The following is a 24,522-nucleotide window of genomic DNA, read 5'->3' as shown; positions in this document are numbered from 1 at the left end:
GCACTCATCAGCACTTGCCTGTAGGAACAAAACCCAGGGGGACACAGTGAGACCGGGATCTCAGTGCCCTTTCCCCTGCCTTTATTCTCCCTGATTCAATCCATCGCTACCAGATGAAACAAGATAAGTTAGTAAGTTGTTATATGCCCCAAACTACTGGCTGAAGCTGGAATTGCATTACGGTATGTCTAGGTTACTACACCACAAAGAGCAAGGAGACTCTTGTTACTTAGCATTTTTGCTGTGTTCTTGTAAGACTATTGTGGTTTTGTTGTTAAGGTTTTGAAAGTTTCTTGTTGCTCCCTTGGCTGTTTGGGGAGATACTGTATGATATCAGCTTACTACTTCTATCCTATGCAGTGAGATTGCAAGCAAAGCAAGGTCTGAAATTATTTATGGCTGCAAGCATAGTCCTGTTCGCTTATGAAAGGGAAATAACCCTGTAAAAACACATTCATTTGAAACACAGTGTGTATTTACACAGGAGGTGTCCCTCCCTCAGAAGTTAAACTTGTGTATATGAGGGAGACCAAACCACATACGTGAACATGCATCAACATGAGCAAAATAGCACTAGCATAAGATTTCAACACAAGAAATGCCAACATCAGCAAAGTCTATCATTTATAACTAGTTGCTCAATACGTCCCAGCAGGCAGATAAATTCAGCTATAGATAAATTGGCTGATAGCTGTAACATAAGGAGCATTGCAATCTCTGCTGTTACCACCACCTACAGCACACTTGACCCAGCCTACTGCAGGCTGCCAGCGTGCTGAGCCACGTGCCTACAGCACAGCACAAATCCACCTCATGGATCAGCACACAGCATCCTCTGTGCCCCAGGGCTGCATCTCTGCAAAGGCATGGGGAGGAGCTGGCAGCACAGATGTGACAGTGCCCTCAGAACCCAGCATACACAAACACTGATTGAGACAGCACAAGCTCCTGCAACACAGGTCTCAGTCAGATGGCAGCAGAGCCAGAGCAGGGTCACCTTGGGGAACTTTGGAGATGGGCACAGAACTCAAGGCTCAGGTGATGAAGCCTGAACAGCTCTAGTGACATGGCAAGATTTACACCATCTGACCCGTGCTATTTTAATACCATCCCCATGATTTGTCTCTTGAGCACACACAGCTGCTCCCACGTTCCCACTGCTCTCAGCAAAGCATGATTTACTGCTTACTGTCTATAGAGGGTTTAGCCATGCCTACGGACAGTACAGCTGTCAGTGAGTGAGGTGACCCAAGGGCCTTTTTCCAGGACACCCAGCAAGCACAGCCCAGAAGTACACACTGGAGTTGAGCAAAGAAGTCTTTACTTAGAACATAGCAGGTAGTTTGAGCAGTGCTCTAGAAGCTGCACTTTACCTTTGAAGCCCTAAAATAAGGTCTGTTGACATACCCTCTCTACCTACAGGATGAGGACAAACATGATCAAACACTTCTTCCTTTCATGAATGAGCCCTATGCCAAAGCACTCTCTCTTCATTTAACAAGAGAAAGACAAGTACAGCCAGCATGATTCATCACAGAAATGTTTTTCAGGTTGAACACTGGGAAAAATTTCTTCTCTGAGAGCATTGAAGCATTGGCACAGGCTGCCCAGAGAGGTGATGGAGTTGATGTCCCTGGAGGCATTCAAGAACTGCAGAGATGTGGCTCTGTGGGGCGCTGTTAGTTGGCACGGTGGGGGGAGGTTGAACTTGTTAAACTTAAAGGTCTCTCCCAACTGTGACAAATCTGTGATTCTGATGTGCTGTGCATGGGCAGGGTGCTCAGCTGGAAAAGCACCTTCAACCTTGAGACCCAACATGGCAGGCACACAAAACTTTGCAGAACCAAAACGTTCAGATGGGCATTTGTTTTCAAAATACCAACAAAAACTCTTAATTCCCCCCCCTTTTTTTTTTTTAAATCATGACTGACCATTAACAGAACTGCCCACTGACAAAAATTCACGATTCTCCAGTGACATTGGGTTAGATTTTCCAGTTTGTGGAAGAGTAAAAGAAAACTTCAGTCAATTACAGCCATCCCCTTATTCAAAGCAGAACATTTTAGAGAACAGTTTGGCTCCACTTCCAGTCTGCATTCAGTATTGAAGAGCCTGGGGCTCCTCTGGTCTGGGCAAACAGCCAGAAAGTGATTCCAAACAGAAAAAGTAAGCAAAGTCATTTCTAATTTCTGAGCAAGCCAGGTGAAACACAAAAGTCAGTCAATTAAAATACAAAGGTCCAACTCAGTTTTAAAGTATTCTTTCCACTGTAACAACATTAGCAATTAGTTACAGTCAGAAAGGGAAGGCAACTGATCTTTATTTTGGTTGTGTTCTTTTAAGGACACGAACTGCTGCCAACACGCAGCGTAACTCATACAAAGGATCACAAGTGAACTGCGATCATGGAATGGGTCACAGCAGAAGTCCGTCTCCCCCAATGCATCAGGAGGTGCCAAATCCCCTTTCTGAGTTGCTATGAAAGAATCTGCTCTCAAATTCATCTTCTCTGATCAAAGCTGGCTGCTGATCCTGTCTCACAATTCCCAGGCACGTTGCACCCTTCAGCCTCCATCCAGCTTTTTATGGCTGAATCTCCTCCAGCTCTTCCTTTCCAAAACCATGTTAAAGTCTTTTAAAGGACTCCGAGCATCATCCACTGCAACAGAAAGAGAAAGCTGACCATTTCCCTCCTCCTCCCCTGGCTACCCCAGGCAGCTATGCTGCCAACTTTCAACACATCCTGAACATATATTTAGTCTGCAGTAATTTGCTTTGCACAGGCTCACACGGGTTCCAAGTGCAGGGATTACATATCCAGAGAGGCATCCAGCAGTTTGTAGCTTCAGAGATCCAGCTCATCGTGATGCTGGTGTCAGAGGAGGCACCACTGGTCCCAGGCACAACTGTGGGACAGAGGAGGCAAAGAGCAAACAGGAGACGGCCCCAAATCCATACCTGCCTGTGCTGCTGTAGCTGGGTGAGAGTTAGCATTACCCTTGTTCACACACAGAGGAACAATGCTGTGGGCACAGTGAGGAGCCCTGGAAGTCCTCCTCTGTGCTCCTGAGCAGGACACAACCAGAGGAATCCCATCCCTTCCATCTGTTCATACACATAAGGTCCAGAACCCAGCTGTAACTGAACATATCACAGTTACTCCCAGAGTTCCTTTTATTTTTTGCTCCTAGGCCTGCTGGACCAAAGCAAAACAGTCTTGAAGGATCACCTGCAGTGACACAGCACAGAGATGTGCTCAAAGCATTGAGAGCAGGTCAGCAAGAGTTGGGTGAGCGGCAGCAGTGTTTGTCACTTGCTTCCTACGTGCTTCATGGCAGCAGATGGAATTTATGTTCAGTTTTGGAAGTGCATACAAGTCCTCTCCCCAAATTAGGCTTACAAGCAGACTGGAGTTGAGCAGTGGAGCCATCACTACCCTCAGCCCCAGACTTACATCCCCAAAGCAGCAGACTGCAAGTGAGGCTGGATTTGCAGGAACAGGATGCACTCATCCTGAAGACAACTTTTCTCTCAACACTGCTCCATTTGCAGTCAGAAACCATAATTCCTGCCTGGGGCAGGAAACAGTTTATTTTGCACTGTGCTGCCTCAAAATGAGAAGCAGTCAGCTGTGAGCACCCAGGCTCTTGCGTGCGTCTCACTTGCAGTGCACAAGGTGAGAATGGCTACAATGCACAGACATCACCACAGCTCACACCTCTGAAAATATGCAAAGGAAGGAGACCTCAGCAGGGACTCTGTCACATGAGGAAAACCTGGAAAAACTGCAATCAGATTAAATGGTTTTGCAGCACCCCAGGCACATTCGCTCAGACAGCAAGTCCTAGTGCCCACCCAGCTCTGGAGCACCCACCAGTGCTGCACCACAACTCTGCTACAGATCACAGACGTCAAACAAGTGCAAGGCTAGCCACCGCCTGCAAAAATAAATAAATTAGGCTATTTTCTCTCTAGAATGCATCCTCCACGAAGAGTGCACACCTCTCAGCAAATGAATTCTTAAAGAAATATCACCCTCTTGTGTCCAAGCTGAAATTAGCAGGGAATGCTTCACAAAGTGGGAAACGAAGCAAGCAGCCTATGTTGCAAAAATCACACAGCAGCCATTTGGCTCACTGTTATCATAGTTTGGAAAAGTGGCTTTCAGGATATGAACAAGGGGCTTAGAGGCCAATGTAGAGGACCTGCCCTGCAGTGAGTTATAAAAACTGAGTACTGATTCTGCAAACACATCTGATAGCACAGCAATTAACCTTGCATATTGGCTTAGCACTGAGATCTTCAGCCTTGGCTCCTGACATCTCCTTTCAGCATACATCACTGATGTTTATCAGAGCATAGAAGTGAGATACTGATGTATGTTGTTACCAATGCTCTGCTACGCAGCTAAACTCTTACAGAAACCTATTAGTTCACAGCATTCCCCACCTGTGACACCTCTACACTTCTTTTCCAGCACTGCTGTGACACTGTGCAAGCAAGTGTGCTGCAACGTATTTACCAAGGTGCAGTCTTGGGTGTGGTTTTTTTTTGCTTGAAGTTTTGCTTTCACTTTTAATTGGAATATTAGTCTAGCATACTTCTCACTTCAGAAATGAGCTGTCATCACTACCCACAGTTTCACGTTCTCATTCTTATGCCATGCTTATTTAACCCTTCACTTAACCCTTAGCAAAAGTAATCTGTCTACTGGAATGCTTTGAGTAAGGGAAACTGATTTCCTCAGATAAAGCCCCCCAGTGCACACAGGGTTGCTTCTCTCTAGCAACCACTGCAGTCCCAGTGGGACACCCTGTGCTGGTCCTTGCAAACCCTGGGCCTGCTACACACATTTTTAGAAGCTACAGAGACAAGTGATGGACTTGTTCACATGCTTGCTTGATCATAAAGAGCACTGAGACACCTGGGGAGAGTTACCACTTCTTCCAGTCTGTTTGGCTGCTCCGTTTGGTTTTGTCTGCTCACTAGCAGGCAGCACAGAAATGTTTCCTGCTGCCCCAACCGGGATGAAATCTTGCACATTCCCAGAATGAGCGAGATATCTGGTTCACTCCCCCCTTGCATGTTTCTGTCCATCTCCTATGACTACTTCCAAAGCACCAAACACAAGCAGTTCAGCTTGGGGAAAAAGAAAGAGTGATAAACAGCAATAAACAGTCTACCAGAAGTGAGATCTCCAACATGTATGTCATTTAGATTGAACTGGAATGCTAATAAGCATTAAATGCTATTCTAGAATTTCAGATGTGTTTAATGCAAGGGGATTTGCATATCTACCACTGCGTTTTTAATCCTTGATAAATGTGTAGAATAATCAATTACTCAATGAACATACAAGAGCAAGCTGATTAAATCTCAATTATAAAGGCAAGTCTTACCCACTCTATTTATTATGACTATTCTCCCAGCATTGCCTAATTAAGCCATAGTTGATTATGGGGTGGAAAAACATTTATTGCAGATATTGTGGCTCTGTAGCTGATGCATATCTGCGGCCTGGCTGTTAAGCCTTAATAAATACATTTTAAGCAGCTAATTGTTTAATTAACAACAGTCTCTTCCAATCTCAGCGTAAAGCATACTGAAGTCCTTTCATGAACAAGCTAATAGGAATAAAGCCATTGGAAGCTGCTGCATTGTTTTCACCCCCTCCCACACTCCAGTATTACTGGGAAGCTTCCAGCTCCTCCAATAATGCTTTGGGAAGGAACTGCTGCCCAGGCAAGGGGTGCTGTGCTGTTCCATAGCCAACATCCAGCTCTTAGGAATTGGAAGCAAGCACCCTGCTGCTTCTGTGAACTCCAAAAGCAACCTGGCTGAACGAACGTGGACAGAACCTCACCACATACACACAGATAGTCATGGCACCATCTTCCAAATCTGCTTGCAGATACACAGGTAGAGTAGGAACATTGTCAGGGGAGATTTAATGACATCCACTCAGGTTCTGGCATCCGGTGCTTGTCCACAAGTTGCGTAGTTCAGCCTACAAAACCACTATCTTTTACCTGTGGTTTGAAAACAAACTTTGCTCTAATAATCTTCTGTTTTCTTCACATCAGAAAACTCAACCCACGTTATCTACTGAGTGGTAAAAGCACTGGAATAGCTCATACTTTAATGCTTTTGATAAATGAGTGTAAGATTTGATAATGCAAAACCAGCAGGACATGCTCACAGCAGAATCCAACATAAGCAGAACAAGAACAGTTTTGCTAAGCACTAACAAAATAACCTGAGAGCTCCTCGGAGCAGTCTGCAAAGTGAGCCTGCCTGCCTTCCCCAGCGTGCTCCTCAAAGCAAGAGAGCCTTGAAATACACAGTAACTTCATTATCCATCTGCTTCCTATCAGAGAACGATATGCTACAGGTTTTTTTTTTCCCCCTAGAAGGCTGTAGATGTCCCTGTTCATTGCAGAGGAGTTGGACTTGATCCCTTCCTACTCAAGGAGTTCTATTCTAAGAGTAGAAGTATCATCACCTTGCTCTGTAAATTTGAGGCCATCTATTTTCTCACCCCAAATCAGAATTTGAGTTCTACAGCAGCAAATGGCACACACCTGCCCTTCAGAGGAAGGGAAGCACCCTTTGTCTCTAAGCAAGAGCTCAGGTGCTTTGCAGCCTCTGAAAAAATATCAGGCACCATAACATCTAAATCAAACTTCTGCACATAGAAACAAGTGCTGAGTACTAGCAGCTTAAAACACAGGTCAAATTGGCTCAATATTCTGTTTGTTACTCAAAGGAGAGCCCTCATTCTGACCCTGGGCGAGCACACAGAAGCAGCATGCTTCCATTGCTCTGTGGGGTTAAAAAACAGTCCCACAGGATAAGGCAAGTGTTGGAAAGAAATACAGCTACCTGCGTTATCTGCCTGTGGGTGATGGTAGAACGGCAGAGATCTCTCTGGAGTGGCTTCATTTGTTTTCTGCTGTGGGCATTATTTTTCTGGGAGAAAGGCTCCAAGTTAAAGATCCATCATGAAGATGAATCTTCAGAAGAATTTTAATGAAGCGTGTAGAAGCAATGTAGAAAATTAAAGGAACTTCTGCTTTATCCCTGGTATCTAAATCCTGTAGGCAACATGAAAGCCACCAAAATACTTCTGAGCCTGAATAATGTAAAATGTGCAGATGAAAATCTTCCTCTGATGAATATTTGATAGGAAGAGGCGCAGGATGGAAGGTGAAGAGCATGCCTCACATCCACGTGTGTCTATATGTACATCAGGAAAGCTCCAGAGATTTAAACACTGCCACTGACGTGGCAAAGCACAAATGTCAGCTTCTGTTTGTCACTATCCAACCATGAGAGCACATCCTCCTCCCTGTAACATCCCCTACAGGTGAATGGGTCTGCCCCAGCCCTGTTTGCTCATCAAGCCCCCCCCACAATGCACTTATCTGCTTGATCCTGGATTCTTTCAGGAATTGTGTTTCCTCATTTAATTAGAGATGTACAGCTTTCATTTAACTCTTAGAACTCTTGCATTCCTACCAATTCTACACAAGTTTTGTTACAAGGCAGCAGCACCTGCAAGGTGCCCTGTTCTGCACCAAGTGGTACCACTGACACTGCAGAATAGCTGCACTGCCTCTCACGACCAACCACACTACATTTTCAGCACAGAGTCAGGTCAGACAAGTAACAGGGAAGATACAACTCTAAAACAGACCGTATGGATTACACCAGCTGCTGGAGACTGCAGGAACAGGTTAGGCAAGCACTAGATTTACGTATCTTCAATTATTTCCCATAGCAGATAATTGATCCAAACATCTGATTTCATTCTAGCCCTACATTTTAAAATCCACTTTATGGTATTCCTTGCTGGCCCTAGCCTATTGCTACTGCTTTAGCACCCTTGAAAATGCCTTTGGTGATGTTCCAATGTCTTTATCCATTTTCTTCACAGATCAGAAGATTCCTTCCCTCATTAATTAGGAAGCCAACAGGAGTGGCAAGCAAGCCAAGGAGTGTTTCAAGGCAAACATGAGAACTGATACTATAAAAACACGTATAACCTTACACAATCAAACACCAGCATGTGAACAAGGCTTTTCATGTTAAATAGCAGTGCCAGCTACTATAGCATTCCTCATTTAAAATCTTTTAAACTGTCTTGCTCTTTTCCTATTTGTGAAAGCAGTTACACCGTTAGAGACCACAGAGTATTAAATACAGATTTCCTTCTAATAGCCTCAGGTATTTCCCTTTCTTCCAGCTGTAAGGGATCTCACAATAACAACCCTCCTTCCCTTTCTCCCCAGCAGGCCAGGCTTTCCTGTAGCACTCAAGGCAGATCTGACTTCAGTTCTGAGCAGCAAACCTAAGCACCTCAGAGATAACACTTCTTGTTGCTGTGGTTCCTGATGACAACTCCTCTGTTGCAAAGGAAATGGGTAACAAAAGTAGGCAGAGGAGAACTAAGAAGAAAGATGCAACTCTCGACTCTCACAAAACCATCTTGTTGCTAAGATAATAAGATAAGCTTCACAGAACACTTTACTCTACAGTGTTTAATTGTCTCAGTGCTGCATCTACCTGCCTTCTTGAACCCAGGCTTTGCAGTATAATTGAAAAGGATTAAATGACCTTAGGGGCTCATTCAGACCCCTGTTCAACTTTGGGATGCTCAGGCAGTTGAGCCTCCTCACAGCAGCAGAGCACAACCATCACATCACAGCTCAGAGTGCCTGGTGTGCTCTCACATAAGGAGAAGCCCAGGGCCAGCAGGCAGAACGCACAGCAGAACCATGCATGAGAGTGGCTTCAAAAAGTAAAAGCACAGCTTTTAAATGAACTGAGCATTTGAAAACCTTTTCCATTTCAGACTGTCAGGGGATCATACCTGAAGTACCCAGTACTGCAACAAATATCCTTCCTTTTCCCCATATGAACAATAATGTACTGCAAACACGACTATTGTTGAACCCAGCAGGTAGAGAGCAATATGTAGAAACATGATTTTTCTCACCCAGCTACCAGTTTTCAACCACTAAAACAGCTCTGCTTAAAATGAACAGGCACTAGTAATTTCATGTTTACCCTCTGTCTCTAAAGCAGGTTCATTTTCACTACTCCAGGCTCTGGTGTTTCCCTCTCCGTACTTTTTTCACTGTCAGACTGGGAGCTCAGAACTTTAAGTTACACAGGTGCATCCACTTGACAGCACACCTGATTTTAAACAACCTCAGGCACTGATAACAACAGGGTTCTCAGTGCTGGTGCTCAGTGCATGGCAGATACCTGTGGGTTTACTCAGGATCTGAGCAGATACAGCCCTGTGAAAGGTTGCAATGTTGCATAGTTATTTGAGCAATGCTCATTCATGCGCTTCTCTGAACTCAATGCTGAGATACCCTTCAATACCTTGCTCATAATACACAGACCAGAGCTAAGCATAACAACACCTAAGCAGTGGTCTAACTGTGGTCAGGGTGAGCGAGCTCAGGAAGCAGTTAAAGCTGCCACAGCCATCCAGCTACATGCAGAGGAAAGACATGCAGGTATATTGTAGAAATGCCCATATAAAGTGCTGCAGCCTGTGCAGTGAAAGACTCCTCCTCTAAACAGGGGTAACAACTGATGATAATCATACACAAAATCCCTGCTCTAATATCAAAGGTTCCAATTCTGTTACAAAAATCACAGCAAAAGAGAAAACCTCAGATCATATCCTTTGTTAGCCAAAAAAAGTTGCCTTTTCTGTAACTGAAACATTAAGACATGTTCCTGTCACCATCCATAGAGAACAGAGCCCAGCCATTCACAACGTGTCAGAAGTTCTGCTGCACAGACAAGTAGGCATGGTGTAAACTCAGGAGGATCTTTCTCTTATGTCACATCCTAGAAGGTAGATGAACAACCTAGAAATCCAGACTTTTCCTCATAAAGGACTTAAAGTGATGCCAACCTACAGCTGAAACATTTAATTGCCACATCACACCGGCCCTGTTTAATACCTTTATTGATAACCCAGACAAGGGGATTGAGTGTAGCCTCAGTAAGCTTGCAGGTGACACCAAGCTGGGAGGAAGCATCAATACGCCTGAGGGTGGGAAGGTCCTACAGAGGGATCTGGACAGGCTGATCACTGAGCTGAGGCCAATAGGATGAAGATTAAAAAGACCAAGTGCTGAACCCTGCACTTAGATCACAACAACCCTATGCATTGCTGCAGGCTTGGGGCAGAGTGTGTTGCTGGTCTGCAATACCTTGGCTGTTTTCACCAACAAGCCTAATGGCCGCAGCCAGCTGTAATGCAGAGCAGAATGTAGACAGCAGCAGCACTGATGCAATCCCAGCTCAGAGAAGAGTGAGGCAGTTTTTCCACTCTGCAGCAGCACAGGAGACCTTTCTAATACACAGGAACCACAACGTCCTGTCAGAACATTATCAGTCTCTCTGTCTGGATGGTTATAAACCAGACCACTGAGAGCCCACCCAGCAGCAGTGATAAGCAGCAGATATAACATCTTGAGCATCTCTGCAGCACCCAGACTTCTGTATTTTTACCACAAAGACCACAACATTCATCTCAAGGCATTACAGTTGTTTAAGAGACTCTAGGTGAAGACAATAAGTTACTACTGAATATAATTAATTATAACCAGTTATGCCTCTCTTTTTGTTCCACGAAAGTTGTGCCCTCAGGTCCAAGTGTTAGAGCTTGACACTGAATAATAGTACTGGGAGAACAGCCCATCTCTGCCTCCAGCCACATGAACAGAGACAACTTGTTAACTTGCCATGATCATAATGGTAAGATTTACCAACAAATAAGAGCCAGGACAAGAGAAACAATGGTTTAAAAATAAATAAATAGATGATGCTTTCAAGGATGGATCCCACCAGGCCTGCCTAGTTCTGAAGAAGTCCAGGCTGCAAAGCCTCAGTTTGGACCGCACATTTAGATTTCTGTGAGCTGAAGATTTCCTGGAAACTCTCCTCTGTTTCCTGTTTCGGAAAAGAAAGAAATAACACTATTTCCTATCTGTTTCTGCATGCAACACTTCCATTTACAAAGCCACTCATGCAAGGAAGAAACATACAGCCATCTAAGGAAGGCTTCTGATTTTCATTTTAGCCTCGACAAGTACTAGGAGCTATAGTCCAAAGGCTGCTAAGAGTTTGTTCACTGTCTGTTCCCACTTCCAGGAGGCTCTCAACAAGAGCTTGCACTATGAGCACACACAAATTAGAGCAGCAGAGATATCAGAGGTGTTACAAAACATTTCTTAACACATTTATTTCATGGACATTTGGATATCATGTGATCTCACCATCTAGCTTTAAAAAAGAAAAATACATAAGAACATAACTGTATACTTTAAGTGTCATCTACCTACAGACTAGCTGCCAATCATGTCTCATAGATCATAGATAACACTGCAGGTACAAACCATGACAATCTAACTGGTTTTTGTGGCATCTCACAAGGCTTGTCTGTATGTGTACAGAAAGAGTATGACTGAAAAACAACAACAGGGTTCTCCTGCTTTCTTTCTAACAGAAAGTAGCCACAAAGCACACTGCTGGCCTTTACTTTTCTTCGAGGTTGCCTGGAATTTGCAGGTGCTCTATCAGCTCCCAGCATGGAGCAGGACTCTGGGACATGGACATTGAGCTCTTTTCTCCATCACAAATCACTCATTCTGCCTAACAGCCTCCTTGTGCTCTTCCTTGGCACCTGATTTCAAGCATGAATGTATCAGAAACTTCAGTGGGAAGGTTAACGTGCTTTCCTTAGTTAAATTTTACTTAATCTATGAACTCCACAAGCAGTAATTCACACATGCTGGCTGCTCTCTCCAGTTTTGTGAATAACCAGAGATGATTTTTGATGGCCCCCTCTTTACCTGAGAGCTCAGACCAGGCAACTCCATACTGCTGTAGCTCCCCTTACTTCTGACACAGCCTGTACGCTGCCTCTCATTTTCTCTCTGCCCCTCACGTACCGACCTCGCTCAGCTGCCTCTGCTTTCTCCATTCTTGTTTGGTAAACTCTGAAACTAGATCTGCAGCTCTCTGCTCTGCCCCTTGCAACTGCTTTGCTCCCAGTTGCATTTTCCATCCTTCAGCCCCAGAAACGTGGCAGAGGAACACACTAATAACCTGATACTACTCTCACCCTTGCAGCTACTGAAACAGTCTCAGTGCTCTGCAACACATTTGCTGCCTCTCCTTGATAAATACGAACCTCTCCAGTGTAGAGACAGAACACTGAACAACAGTAAAGGCAACAGGATACCCACAGAATACTGTTCTCTTCCTTAGATATGAAGAATTTACTTCTTTGCCTTCCAAAGAAGCTTTGAGTCCATGCTGCATCTCCCCAGCACCCCCTCCAACAGCCAAACGCTCAGCCCTGGCCTCTGCTGCTGAGCTTATTTCCCCAGCAGGCCTTTCTGAGTGGTTCATTCACCAGTGCTTAGGTTAATTTTGAGTGTTTTGTTTTTCTACCTCTTTACACGAGTACAATCAAAGAAATGTCACACTGTGTGTCACACTCATTTCCTTCAGCCATGCTTTGCTTAGTTTTACATACACTAAACCAAAGAAACCACCTCCAATGTTTTCTTTCACAGCTTTCCCCCCCTCCCCACAACAGCGGTCACATTTTGCACTGCAGCATCGCTACAGAAACCTACTGTTAAATATCGCTTTGCTTATCTTGAAACTTCATACAGCACCTTTCTGCAAATGTAGCTCTTTTCTTCTAAACCTCTACGCTTCCCCCTCCACCCCCCCATCTGAAGTCTTTTATTTGCACAAGGCAAAGGTGGGTTCAAAAGCCCAGCAGAGTAAGGTGCTATTATCCCTCACAGGCAGGCATGCTCTGGAGGAAAGCCTCTGCTATAGCCTTCAGATTAGCTCCAGCAAAGCCCTGTTAGATCCCATTTCACATACTTGACTTTTGAGGCCTTACTGACAAGGCCCTGTGAATATTTTCAGGCATTTCACTGATGCGACTCTCAGCTGGAGGAAGCAACCCAAATCAACCAGCAGATCTTACAACAAAACACAACAGACCACAGGCACTTTAGTTCCTACATTAGTATCTGTAGGGAAAGGCAATGGCAGATAACAAGTTCTAAATTATCCAAAAAAGAATAATGGTCACAATCCAGATAATGAAAGAAAAATTTGCTTACCCGTCCCAAGAATCAGGGCCCAACAAGTACTCCAGAAGCAGAATCTCCAGATAAGACCCTTCCCTCGTGGCAACCAGCCCTTAAATGAGGTTAGGGAGGGCTGGAACCTGGTTCCTCTCCTTCCAGTCCTGCGGATGAATTGCTTTCACCTGTGCTCCCAAGGCTGGCTGTGTCCCTTCACCAGGTGCTCAGCCATTAGTTCAGACCTTGACTTAGCAATTCCCATTCAGTACCTAATTTGTACAACACCTACACATATGTGTGAGCTGAGCTTGTCAGCGATGAAGGCAAAAGTGGAGGAACCCATTCCTCTCTGACTGACAGCCATGACAGTTCTCTTCGTGCAGCTCTGGGGCGCACAGAGGAGGGTGCCAAGGTGCTCTTTTTCCTGAAGAGGCCTTGGGGTGAGGGGAACCAGAACCCACAAGGAGACGTGGACCCCGTGAGGGCTGTGCTGGCCTGGCCACAGGACCCCACAGCTGTGCCCACCTTGAGAGCAGTGCTGGCAACTCCCTATGCACAGCTCATGAAATGACCCACAAAACGTCCGCCTGTCTCAGCTGCTTACTGTGGGAACAGGAATAGCAGATTTATTTCCAAACTTTGCCTGTTTTCCTCTGAAATCTCCTTGGCACTCCTGCAGCAAGGCAGGCAAAGACACAATACAAACATTAAATGGAGCCCACAGCAGCAGGGTGCTGTCTCCTGCTCTAGATCTAGCAAGTGCCATGGTCATCGTGACAAGGGGCTGTCGAGGGATGTGCCAATTCCTCCCCAACACCATTTGACACTTCTGACATTTTAGGAGACTTGTCTGACCTGCCACTAAAGGACTGCATGAGTACGCAACTTTCAGAGTGTTCTTCTGTGTTTAGTTCAGTGATGAGCAATTTAGTGCTTTTCAAAAAACAAACAAACAAACGAGACTTTGTAAATAAAGAGGAAAATGGTTATCATGCTTTATTTGGTAGGTGAAATTTGCAAAAGAAAAAAAAAAAGCCTTTGTTTCACTTTATTTTAAATTATAATCTACACGAAACAGTCCATTAAATACCTAGCATTCATTTGCAAAATACACAAAGCAGTCCTTACTGCTTTATATGTACAAAAGTAGCAGGTAACTGTGTAAAACCCCCGGGGTGCAGACCAGAAGCATCAGTTTATCCATACGAAGCCACACGACAGTTGCAGGATCTGCAGTCAACAGACACTCCTCTGCTCAAAGGGAAATCCAGAGCCACCAGACACTTGGATGAACAGATTTCCCCCCTCAGATCTGGGGCACAGCATTTCACGAGTGATGTTTAAAGGAAATGACCTCTTCCAAGCAGCAGGCTTGTCATGGGAGACCTCATGTGCCCGGCTCAGCACCAGCTAAACACACTTATAAATGGCAAACCAACTTTTGACCTTCAAAAAATAAACAGACGCATCAGTAAAGAAAGACTCTAATTCTAGCCTGTCTTCAGATGCCACAGGCCACTCCTGTCAATCCTGCCTCTTAATTAGGCAATTTGATATTCTTCTGGGCATGCCAAATTGTAAACTGTTCTTTGCACTGTCAACCCAGCTCCCCAAAACCCAACACTCCTGAGGACAACTGTTACCTTTCCTCAGCTGTGGAGACCTGTGATCATCTTAAATAAGGTTTCTAAGCCATTACCAAGTAAAATATACAGCTGATGAAAGTTTTTTTGCTAAACTCTCCCTTAAGAATGATTTTGGGTCGGGCTCAGCTGTGCCCAGGCTGGAATGTTGGCATTATTTTTATCCCAGATTAGTTAACCCTGTATTGTATCATCTAAAGTCACCTGCCTGGAGAATTACAATCTGCTGTGTCATTTTTAAGGCATCTTGAGTTTGAGGCAACGCCAGCATATCCCATATTTCTGCTTTCCTACAAAGCCATCATGCACCAAGTCTAATCACTTTGCGTGTCAACAAAGTCAAGACTGACTCCAACATGCCATATCTCCAACAAGGTCACTAATTTAATAGCTACAATTGACTGCAATTTTATTGGACCATTCTCTTTGCAGAGCTAAACCCATACATATCCAGCCCTTCACTCCTAATGTACTCTGTTCCCAAGTTTCTGAATTCTCTTCTGAATTCTCTTTAACTTGTGAGCAGTTTTAGCTACCAGAGTTTTGAGCAGACTCACATGGACATTTATGAAAGCCATGCTCCATTTTAAGTGAATCTATTGCATATTATTAATCAAACCTCTTATGATCTTCCTGAGCTTTTACTAAAACTCAGACCCAGACTTCTCAAACCATCACAACTTCCCCGTAACGGTTACCTATCAGTCTAAGAAACAATCTCACATGTTGCCTATAGCCAAATGTACACTCCAAAAATACTGCTTTTCACACCGTGCTGCAAATATATGTGCAAATATATGTGTCTCCATCTTTTCTATACATGAAAAAGTAAGAGGTATTTCACAAGCAGTCAAAATAAGTAAAAACAGCTTTGGAAACAAGGCAGATTTTTCCTTCTGCTACAGAGGACAGGTAATAGCATTTCTTGTTCAACTACATCAGGTTGCTAAGGCAGCTCTCAGAGACACCTGAAAAGGAACAGTTGATCCACGTGTGATGCCAGCTCACAGCAGCTTAACTGTTATTTGAGTAAGTGTTAGTTCTGACTAAGGTGTTGCTTCTAGAACTGAAAGACATATCTTCATACACTACGTTTGTTTTCTTTCTCCGGAAAAATTTCTTCATCTGCAAAACAAAGCAAGCAGCCATTAAGAAGAGAGCTTGAAATGGAGCCGGCTTATCGTCTAGTAGTCCAGTTGCTTGTGAAAAAACATACTGCTAAATTTATCTTGGAATACAATAGCATCTTAGAGATTTATGTGGAAACATGACCTAATCATTTCATTCTGCGTTGTCAGCCTTATGCAATCCCGCTAAAAGTTCCTTCAAGATTTGGATGTCATTGCGGTCCCAAGAGAAATAATACTTTCTGTAAATTTTTGTTCTTTACCAATGCCATAAAAGATCAGCTCCACAGCCTTGACTTTTCCATAATGATATAATGCTGCTATTTTAGCTGTTCTGAAAGTACAAGTACAGCACAAGAGTCTGAGCTGCGAATGCTTCCCGGATCATGTTCATTTTGAATAATGTTTATGGAGTGTAAAAACCCCCCAACGTGAATAAAATTCTGGGTGCTTTCTGGAAAAAAAAAAAAAAAAGGATGTAAAAAAAAATCTTGGTGAAGTTTCTTGTCACGACTGACAACAAATTAATAGAAGCAAAACAGAATAAAGAATTGCACCATTTGGGGAAGTAGATAAAATGCATGGCTGTGTTGTTGACTATGGAACTTACCCAAGTTTCCTTGTCGAAAAGCAAACACTATCTCATAATTTACTAAATGCTACAGAAACATAAGAAGACAGTATTTACCTCCAAAAACTTACAGCTAGCAGACATTAAACAAGGGCAAGGAGGAAACAATACAAAACCTTAGGTTTATCAATTGTTTGCTTGACTCAATTGCTACTTAATACAATACTTTTGACTGTAATTGAAAACACACCCATTCACTCAGCCTGGATTCAGATTTGCTTTTGCATGGTAACAGCATACTTACATTGACACGGTTTAGGATGCAGAATATCAGTGCAGATAATAGCAGCACTCCTACCACAATGGTAGGAGTGGAGATGGCCAAGGAATTGATACTGCATTCTGTCTGCTTCCCACCTGCATGTGGAATTGCGTTAGTAGTAGTATAAAAATGAAGAGAGGTCGAATTTTATTTTTATTATGGAATTTGCAGGCTGCAAATCCTTCACAACTCATAACATCTGTGTAAACCTTTGTTTAGTTGCTCAAAGATCCCTCCAAAGTCCAATAGAGTTAAGCTGCACAGGTAACATCAAAATCAAGTGTTACACTGCTGTTTTCATCTTCATCTTAAGAACAGTTACAACACTAACCTGCAGATCAAAAACCTGGCTCTGTAAAATAAGCCCTGGCTCTGTCGAATATGCTTACAGTTTGCTCATATATAATAAGAGATCATCTTTGTTATCTTTGTTGCTCTAAGTAAATGCCTGAGGACTTGTTCTGTACTTCCTAGCATAGACTTGCTATAGTGAATGGTTTCTAAGAGACATGAAGTCCCATTAAGGTGACAGAACTGATGCTCAAAGCACCGATTCATTTTCTAAAACAGACTTTTCACACAGGGAAGAGATTATTGTCTGATTTTGACCTTTTTCTTTGTTAAGAAATGTGATTATGGACAGTTTCCCCTTTTAAAATCCCCTTCTGGTTGTTCAGTGGCAGGTAGAAGCATGGTGCTTAGTTAGGACTTGGAATACAACAGTGCAGAGTGCTCTCCCCAGCCTTTCCCAGGATGTCTAAGCACAGAGCAGTGCTCTGCCTGGCTTAACTAAAGTTCTGCAAGCTTTTACTGGCATGCCTATAGTTATGATTAGTTTATGATTAAACAAGCAGTACCTTTAACCAGCACCATGGTGCCACTTTCACTGACTAAGAGAGAGGAATTTTTCAGCTTTGCAGCACATAGGTAAATGTCGGTATCGCTTTCCTGTAGGTTGTGGAGAGTTATCACTAGATTCTTCCCTTGCTTTGAATACTCCAAGTGATAAGCAAAAGTGGAAAAAATAGTCGTAGTGTTCTGACTTGAAACATGGAACACTTTTTCAGGTTGCATTTGAGTCCTGAGCAACATGATCCCTTCATCTTCAAGCCATGTTTTCAACACACAGGTAATGTTGATAGACTCTCCTTGTTGAGCGACGACAGACTGTGGTGATTGTTCAATGACCCCATTGGGTTTAGCTAAAAAAAAAAAAAAAAAAAAAAAGAGATGAATGGCTACCACAGACAACACACTGCATTTTAACTAGGGAACGAGTAGAGAAAAAACATCACAGAAATTTATTTATTATTTACTTACTTAAAGGCTAAATCTCTGCACGCTTTCAGTACACTCCACACTTTTTGATGTTATCATTAACAATGTAGATGAGGGAATAAAGACAACTCATCACTTTTGTGCAAAGATAACTCTGGAAAGGTTGCAATCATTTCAGAGAAGAGGTTCAGAATCAAAAAGATATCAAAGATAATTTTAAAACGTAATTTGGAGAAACTATAACCAACAAGATGGAATTCATTTGAGAAAACACAGTGAAGAAATCTGAAAAGAGAAGTCTAAGGAGTGTGATAAGTAGATTTAAATGCCCGTTACTGATCCAGCAGTAAATGAATTCTTGCATTTCCTGGGGACTGGAAAGAACGAAAACTGTCATTTTTGGTAAAGATATTTTCAGGTTAGAGGGTCTCGCCAGAAATGTAGGCATGTCTGAGAATAATCTTCTGAAAAACATCTCAACCCTCTTTCAATGAAAATAAAAATTAAAAAATGGAAAAGGACAAGAAAAGAGCAGAAAATAAAATAAAAAAAAAAAGACAGAATTCTTCTCCTAACCAGAAATGACTACGAACAGGGAAGTTTCCTCTAAAAAGAAATAAAACATGAATCCCTGTATCCACTGACGTTCAACCCACAAACCCTGCCTCGCACCGAGCACCAGCTTCCTCCTTATTGTTGCATTCTCATTTAAGGTGGAGTGGTAAAAACGAAAAAGATCTGCAAAGGCTGCTACCAGAAAAATGATTTGTTGCTTTGCCAGTTGCTCATAAAGATTTCTCAGACTGCTGTAAGAACAGCCGTGAGTTCTCAGTTACTTCTGCAGTAACTCCTCTGACTCACGTGAAAATCTGTAGCAAGGATTAAATTAATCACGGATTGATGCTTTCGGGGGTTTATTGATAGTGTTGTTGCTGATGTGTTTTCTTCATCTTTTCAGGGAACAGACCTACACTTCAAATCAAGACATTACCTGAGCAAGCGTGCGTAGTGCTCTGTTAGACTCTATGCCTTTTTCCCAATCTGTTATTTAACATAAATCCCTGTATTTATTAATTCATACTACGTAGAGTGGAACCACAGTACCTTTCACAACCAAAATGATTGACTTCCCATCTTGCTTGATGTGGTGGTTGTTTTTTGTAATATAGGTGACGCATAGGTAGATATTTGAATCAGATCTCCGTACGCCGTGCACAGTGATTGTGAGATTTGTTCCTTCATTTAAGTAGGTGGTGCGATTAGTAAAATTCCGATGTATATGTGAAGTATTCTTGGAGGAAACGTATACAATATTGTCTAGCGGTTCTCTAATCCTCAAGTATGTCCCCACTTCATTTTCTGAACTGTTCTTTGAACAAGTTATAGTAACGGAGTCTCCTTCCCAAACACTGATAACGTCTGTTGGCCATTCAGTTGATATATTTTCTTTACCTACAAATAAGAAATGCAATGGAAATTATAATATCAGATTTCTTGATGTATATATATTAAGGTAATCTGCAAATATAACTACTTTGTCAGCAGAACAGCTGTAAGCCTGAACCTTCCTCTTTCTATTCCATATATATAGTCTTTTGCCTGTCCTAAACCCTCCAGTGCCTTTTCCTCCTATTGACCTGTATGACTCAATATCTTCCCAAAGCTTAAAAGACTTTGGACTCCCAAAAAATGGCTTCTGTCACTCATGCAAAAAAAATTTAATCTATAGGTTCCCACTATTTGTTGTTAAAATACAAAGCTCATTGAACCGCTCAGTAATCAGAGCTGGCTGAGGATCTAAATCTGGAGACCAAAGGGATGACAGAATGGCAGAGAATAGAAGAAAATTTTGGATTTCAAAGAAAAATTAAGCTTTAGTGGGAACTCGATAATGTAGCTACACAGGAAGAGAGCAGCAGAAGGTATAGCACTACAGCCTGTATTAAGAAACAAAGGTATAAAAACATGTAAGGAGACCATTTGAGTTTCTCTAATGACCTGAAAAGAACAAGAAACTGAACAAGAAGTGCTTACAGAGTGAACAGTGAGGAATCAAGATCAAATGGCAAACATGCAAAGGAAATTGCATTCCAAGCAAGAAAAGAAAAATGAAATAGAATCTATTGCATATCTGATAAGGAAACAGTATAGAAAGAGTTGAGTTTATGAGATGATTAAGGTGCCCTACGTACTTTAAACAACTCACCTTAATAAGGGAGCAATCACAGAAGTTAAAAACAGGTAGACATCATCAGAATTTAGATACACTGAGTTAATCCAACCTGCCCAGAGAGGAGAACATTCTGCATCCTACCTTTAAAGAATTAAAGCAATCCACGAGTCACTGGCAATTACTTTTCAAAGTAAAAGAGAAAGTGGGCAATTGAGAAGGCTGGAGAAGTGCAGAGTGTTCTGATTTAACTAGCTGGGAAAGAAAGCTCAGTAATTCATCCCCATCAGCCTTAAAATCAGCACTTCTAAGCTGAATCCCATTTATGTGATATAATAACCCAAGTAGTTAATGGCAAGCAGCCACAGCCAGTCAATCACTTTCTCTAAAAGATCAGAGTTAAAAAAAAAAAAAAAAAGAAGTTCAAGAATTAAATTATACTTGCAGAAATCAGTATGAACTCCTTAACAACCAGAAGCAACCATGGCAAAAACACTACCTATTACCGTCAGTATCAAAGCATCTTCATTTCAAATATGCTGATTTTTGGAAAGTTTTTTTTTCTCAAGTCAAGTCCTTCCCAGCTATTATCAGTGAAAATAGACTTGAGATCATGGGTGAAAATAAAGGAACTACCTGGCTGTTTAGGGCATCGTTTTTCTCCATCTCTTCCCCTCAGACATCCTGATTTCCCCAAGTGTGCCTCCAGCTTGTGCTCTCAATAGCTACAACAATACACGACATCTGATTTTTCTAGTACAGCTTTATTACACTTTCCATGATCACATCCATACAAAACATCAACATTCATTTCTATCCAGTAGCGGTCTCACCATGTCAACCTTGAGAACACAGATATAATTCACAATGAATTACTAGGAAAACATCATCTGCTCTTTCTACAGAGGGTTACTTTTGTTTAGAAGAGCAAACTTTTCAGCAGAATATTTTTCTGCTTTTTTTTTTTTTTTTTTTGCTTTTTTTTTTTTTTTTCCTAAAAATGCATTCTAAAATTTCAGAGCATGTTTTTTCAAAGTTCCACCTGCTAATGGTGAATTATCCAGAGGGTAACCTAAGGAGAGAAGGAAAGAAGGAAGGAGGGAAAGAAGGAAAGAAGGAAAGGAAGAAAAAAGGAAGAAAGGAGAAGAAAATAACTGAGTGAAGAAAACATAAGAGCAGCTATGTTGTACGTACCATTTCGGCCAGGGAAGAATGGGAGAAGCAGAAGAAAGAGATACACCAATGGGAGAGGGGACGTCCACTGCATCTTCAAAGGTCTTTTTAGCTGATCTTCTCAATTTAACTCAACTGATGAGTTAAAGACCCAAAGAGCTGTGTGCCGCAACTTGGCCTGTTACCTTCCAGCTACACCAGCTGTTTACTAAATGAAAGTAGCTCCCTCCCCCCAGCAACTAAGAGAGTGGGGAAAGATTTATAAACAGAGGTTCTCACTTCACACTTTGCTTCATACAACGCCCACAGTTTCTAGAACAACCCCTAACTTGTGAATAGAAGCACCCACGTCTCACTGCAGTCAGCTGAAGAAAAGTGGGCTCAGAGCTGCTCCTCAGGATTGTTATCACATGTGGTCACCCTGCTGGAAGCATGGGCACTCAGCACATCACAATGGATACAGACAATCAGGGCTCCCACTGCTTTACCAGCATGACATCGCTCTCAGACACAGGGTTTAAATTTGGGGTGGTAGCCAGGGTTGCACTTGATGCAACTTGATGCATGTCTCTTCCATCTGAGGCTATTCTATGCTTCTATTCTGTGTCCTTCTTATGTGGATCTGGCTTCCCACTGAATGATGTTCTGTAGCTGCAAATTGTCAGCAAAAGGAAATCTCAGATACTCCTTGCTCCTGATGAACAGCTCTTCTTGCAGGACAGTTGTCTCTGTGAGTGGATAGGGAACAAACGTGTTCCCAAAGAATCCCTGAATGCTCAAAAGCTGAGAAATTTTCATCAATTATCATGAAGAAAACCAAGTTCACATGAGAATGCAACGAGATGCTGCCAAAAGGCAGCATGATCAACACAGGGTTACCAGTGAATAGCCAATTTTTAAGTTGACATTGTATAGACATGAGCATTCAACCACAGCTTGCCTCTTCTCTAAAAGAGTGGTCAGGCATTGGCACAGGCTGCCCAGTGAGGAGGTGGAGTCACTGTCCCCAGAGATGCTCAAGAACCATGGAGATGTGGCACTGAGGGATGTGGTTTAGTGGCAATTTTGGTGGTAGGTGGATGGTTGGACTGGATGATGTAGAGGTCTTCCCCAACCTTAACAATTTTATAAGAACACAAAACTCATGAAAACAAAATTACAGTTGTCAAATTATGCCATTCACTGAGTCAAGATGCCTGGTATTTTCAATCTTTATTTAAGAAATGTGTATTTGCATGCATATATTTATTTGTAAAAGCTCACATAAAGTAACATAAATCATTTGTTCCGAGCAAAAAGCATAAATCATTAAAGTAATTTTTCCCCAAAACATTGGAGAATTGGTGTTACCAGGAAAACAGAGCCCAGGAGCCACAAAGTGGAACAGCTAGTAGTGACACCTCTCAACATCACAGCTGCACAATAGCAGCAGAAAGGCAGGAGAGATGCAAAGAAAGGTGTCTGGGTGAGCCTCAAGGACCAGCTTGGGACTACATCTTGTGACTGACAGCTGAACAGCTGTCACTGGGCAGAATCATGCTGGTAACCTTCATTCTAAAAACTTGATCAGCTCTCTGGCTCCAACTGGTGTTAAAGATTAGAAATGAAATCCTCTCATTATTAAATCCAAATCCCTCAAGTTAATACAATGTAAGCTTTCAAATATCTTGCTGTCCCTTTCCCAAAGAACTCAGAACCTGAGGGTATACAAAAAAAAAAAAAAAAAGAAAAAAGAGCATCAACCATCAATTTGAACACTGCACCTAAGAACATGAAGATACATATGGGAAAAATAAATCTCTCCATATTAGAAGACCACATTAGAGAGTTGAGGTAAGATTATTTTTGGTCAGCAGGTGCATAAAGCCCCCACTGTTATAGCTGGGGCTGTGGGAAGCACTTGGATCTTACAAGAGTGAAATAGAAGAATAGACTTCTATTTCTCTGTAGAAGAAGACAAATACTACTTCTCTGTATTTCTGAAGTTGATTTTTAACATATCTTTTGCTGTCATTCATGATTAACTTTTCAATTTTGGTTTCAGACATCTGCTTTGAAGATCAGGCCTCTCTCCCTAACCAAACCAGTCAGCTCACTAAATGCTTTCCTATGTAAATGCAGAGACCACTTGGGAGCTAAAGGATGAAGAGCCACAGCCATGCCATTGCATTATGACATGGAGAACACATAGAGAACACCCGGCGCATCACAGAGTTCAGCACACACTTCTCCCGAGTACAGATGCAGTTCTCCAAACAACTTTGGTTTGCGTGGTTGAAACAGTCAGATCATCCATTGAGAGGAGTCAGCTGGACTAAGCCTGTGCTGCTGAGCCAGCTGCTCATCCCTGTGATGATGGTGGCCCTCAGCCAAGCACCAGAGGAGGACAGGAGCTCCAGGAAGTTTCTGGCATTGCTGGAGCTGAGCATCTTGGGCAGTCTCAGTCCTCAGGGAATGCTTGAGGGCGGTGAAGGCACATTTGTGAACATTACTGTGAGACCTTGTCTGAAAGTGTTTCGGTGTTGGTGGCTGTGCTTCGTTGCTGAGGGGCGCACGGCTGGCATTTTCTCTTTTGTAGATGGTGTTTCGAATAACTATGAGGTTTTTGCTTTCAGAAACTTGTTTGATTAATCTAGCAGGTGAGAATTGAAGGAAAAACAGCTGTGAGGCCAAAGGTGCAGGTTGATTGCAGTGAGAATCATAAGCGAGTATAACACCAGAACCTCCAGAGAGCCACTAGATGTCTGTTTTTGCATATCCCAGCAGTATGTTTATTTCCATGTCCTAATCACAACTACAGCAACACTACCACTGCACTGTCCTTAATGAGTTTTGCAAGCACTTGTGTAACTAACATTTTTCACAGATCAACTTGTGTTTTATCTACCTGCAGATACTCATTAGTCTCAGCTTGTTATCATTGGCTTCCCTTGTAGTCACCAGAGAGAAACAGGCACCTTCACAGGTAAGACAAATGGCCTTCAAGACAGCTGTGTCTCCCCATTCACTAGAAAGGGAGCACAAGATAAAAGGCTTAGGCTATAGATACCTTCTAACCAAGTTAACCTTAAACAAATTAGATTAGAAATTCAATTC

General features: G+C 42.6%; 2 protein-coding genes and 1 long non-coding RNA gene across 7 annotated transcripts in view; all 3 read right to left on the bottom strand.

Annotated features, from left to right (window-relative positions):
• Positions 1 to 628: 628 nt before the first annotated feature.
• On the bottom strand, positions 629 to 13,229 carry LOC116232633 (uncharacterized). The gene is made up of 3 exons (XR_004167734.2): positions 13,179 to 13,229; positions 2,790 to 2,906; positions 629 to 2,659 (listed from the first exon to the last, which is right to left on the bottom strand). It is a non-coding gene; the product is annotated as an uncharacterized LOC116232633 (long non-coding RNA).
• Positions 13,230 to 14,121: 892 nt separating this feature from the next.
• CD7 (CD7 molecule) lies at positions 14,122 to 21,575 on the bottom strand. The gene is made up of 5 exons (XM_031599155.2): positions 21,448 to 21,575; positions 19,188 to 19,535; positions 17,663 to 18,007; positions 16,788 to 16,900; positions 14,122 to 15,910 (listed from the first exon to the last, which is right to left on the bottom strand). The coding sequence occupies exons 1-5, from the start codon at positions 21,518 to 21,520 to the stop codon at positions 15,800 to 15,802; spliced, it is 990 nt and encodes a 329-aa protein (XP_031455015.2). The 5' UTR covers positions 21,521 to 21,575; the 3' UTR covers positions 14,122 to 15,799.
• The window catches only part of LOC116232635 (uncharacterized), a 35,659-nt gene continuing 32,581 nt past the window's right edge, over positions 21,445 to 24,522 (bottom strand). For 4 of the 5 annotated variants that reach the window (XM_090121849.1, XM_090121848.1, XM_031599156.2 and 1 more), the window contains exon 7: positions 21,445 to 24,433. In XM_090121849.1, the coding sequence (XP_089977975.1) occupies positions 24,408 to 24,433 (26 nt within the window). In that variant the 3' untranslated portion in view covers positions 21,445 to 24,407. The remainder of the gene's footprint in view (positions 24,434 to 24,522) is intronic. The other variant, XM_031599157.2, reaches the window with a different exon arrangement.

The sequence above is a fragment of the Phasianus colchicus genome, chromosome 20 (genome assembly GCF_987193195.1).
Source record: "Phasianus colchicus chromosome 20, bPhaCol1.hap1.1, whole genome shotgun sequence".
Taxonomy (NCBI): domain Eukaryota; kingdom Metazoa; phylum Chordata; class Aves; order Galliformes; family Phasianidae; genus Phasianus; species Phasianus colchicus.
Note: the sequence above shows the minus strand (reverse complement) of the source record. Positions and strands in the feature narration are given on the sequence as shown.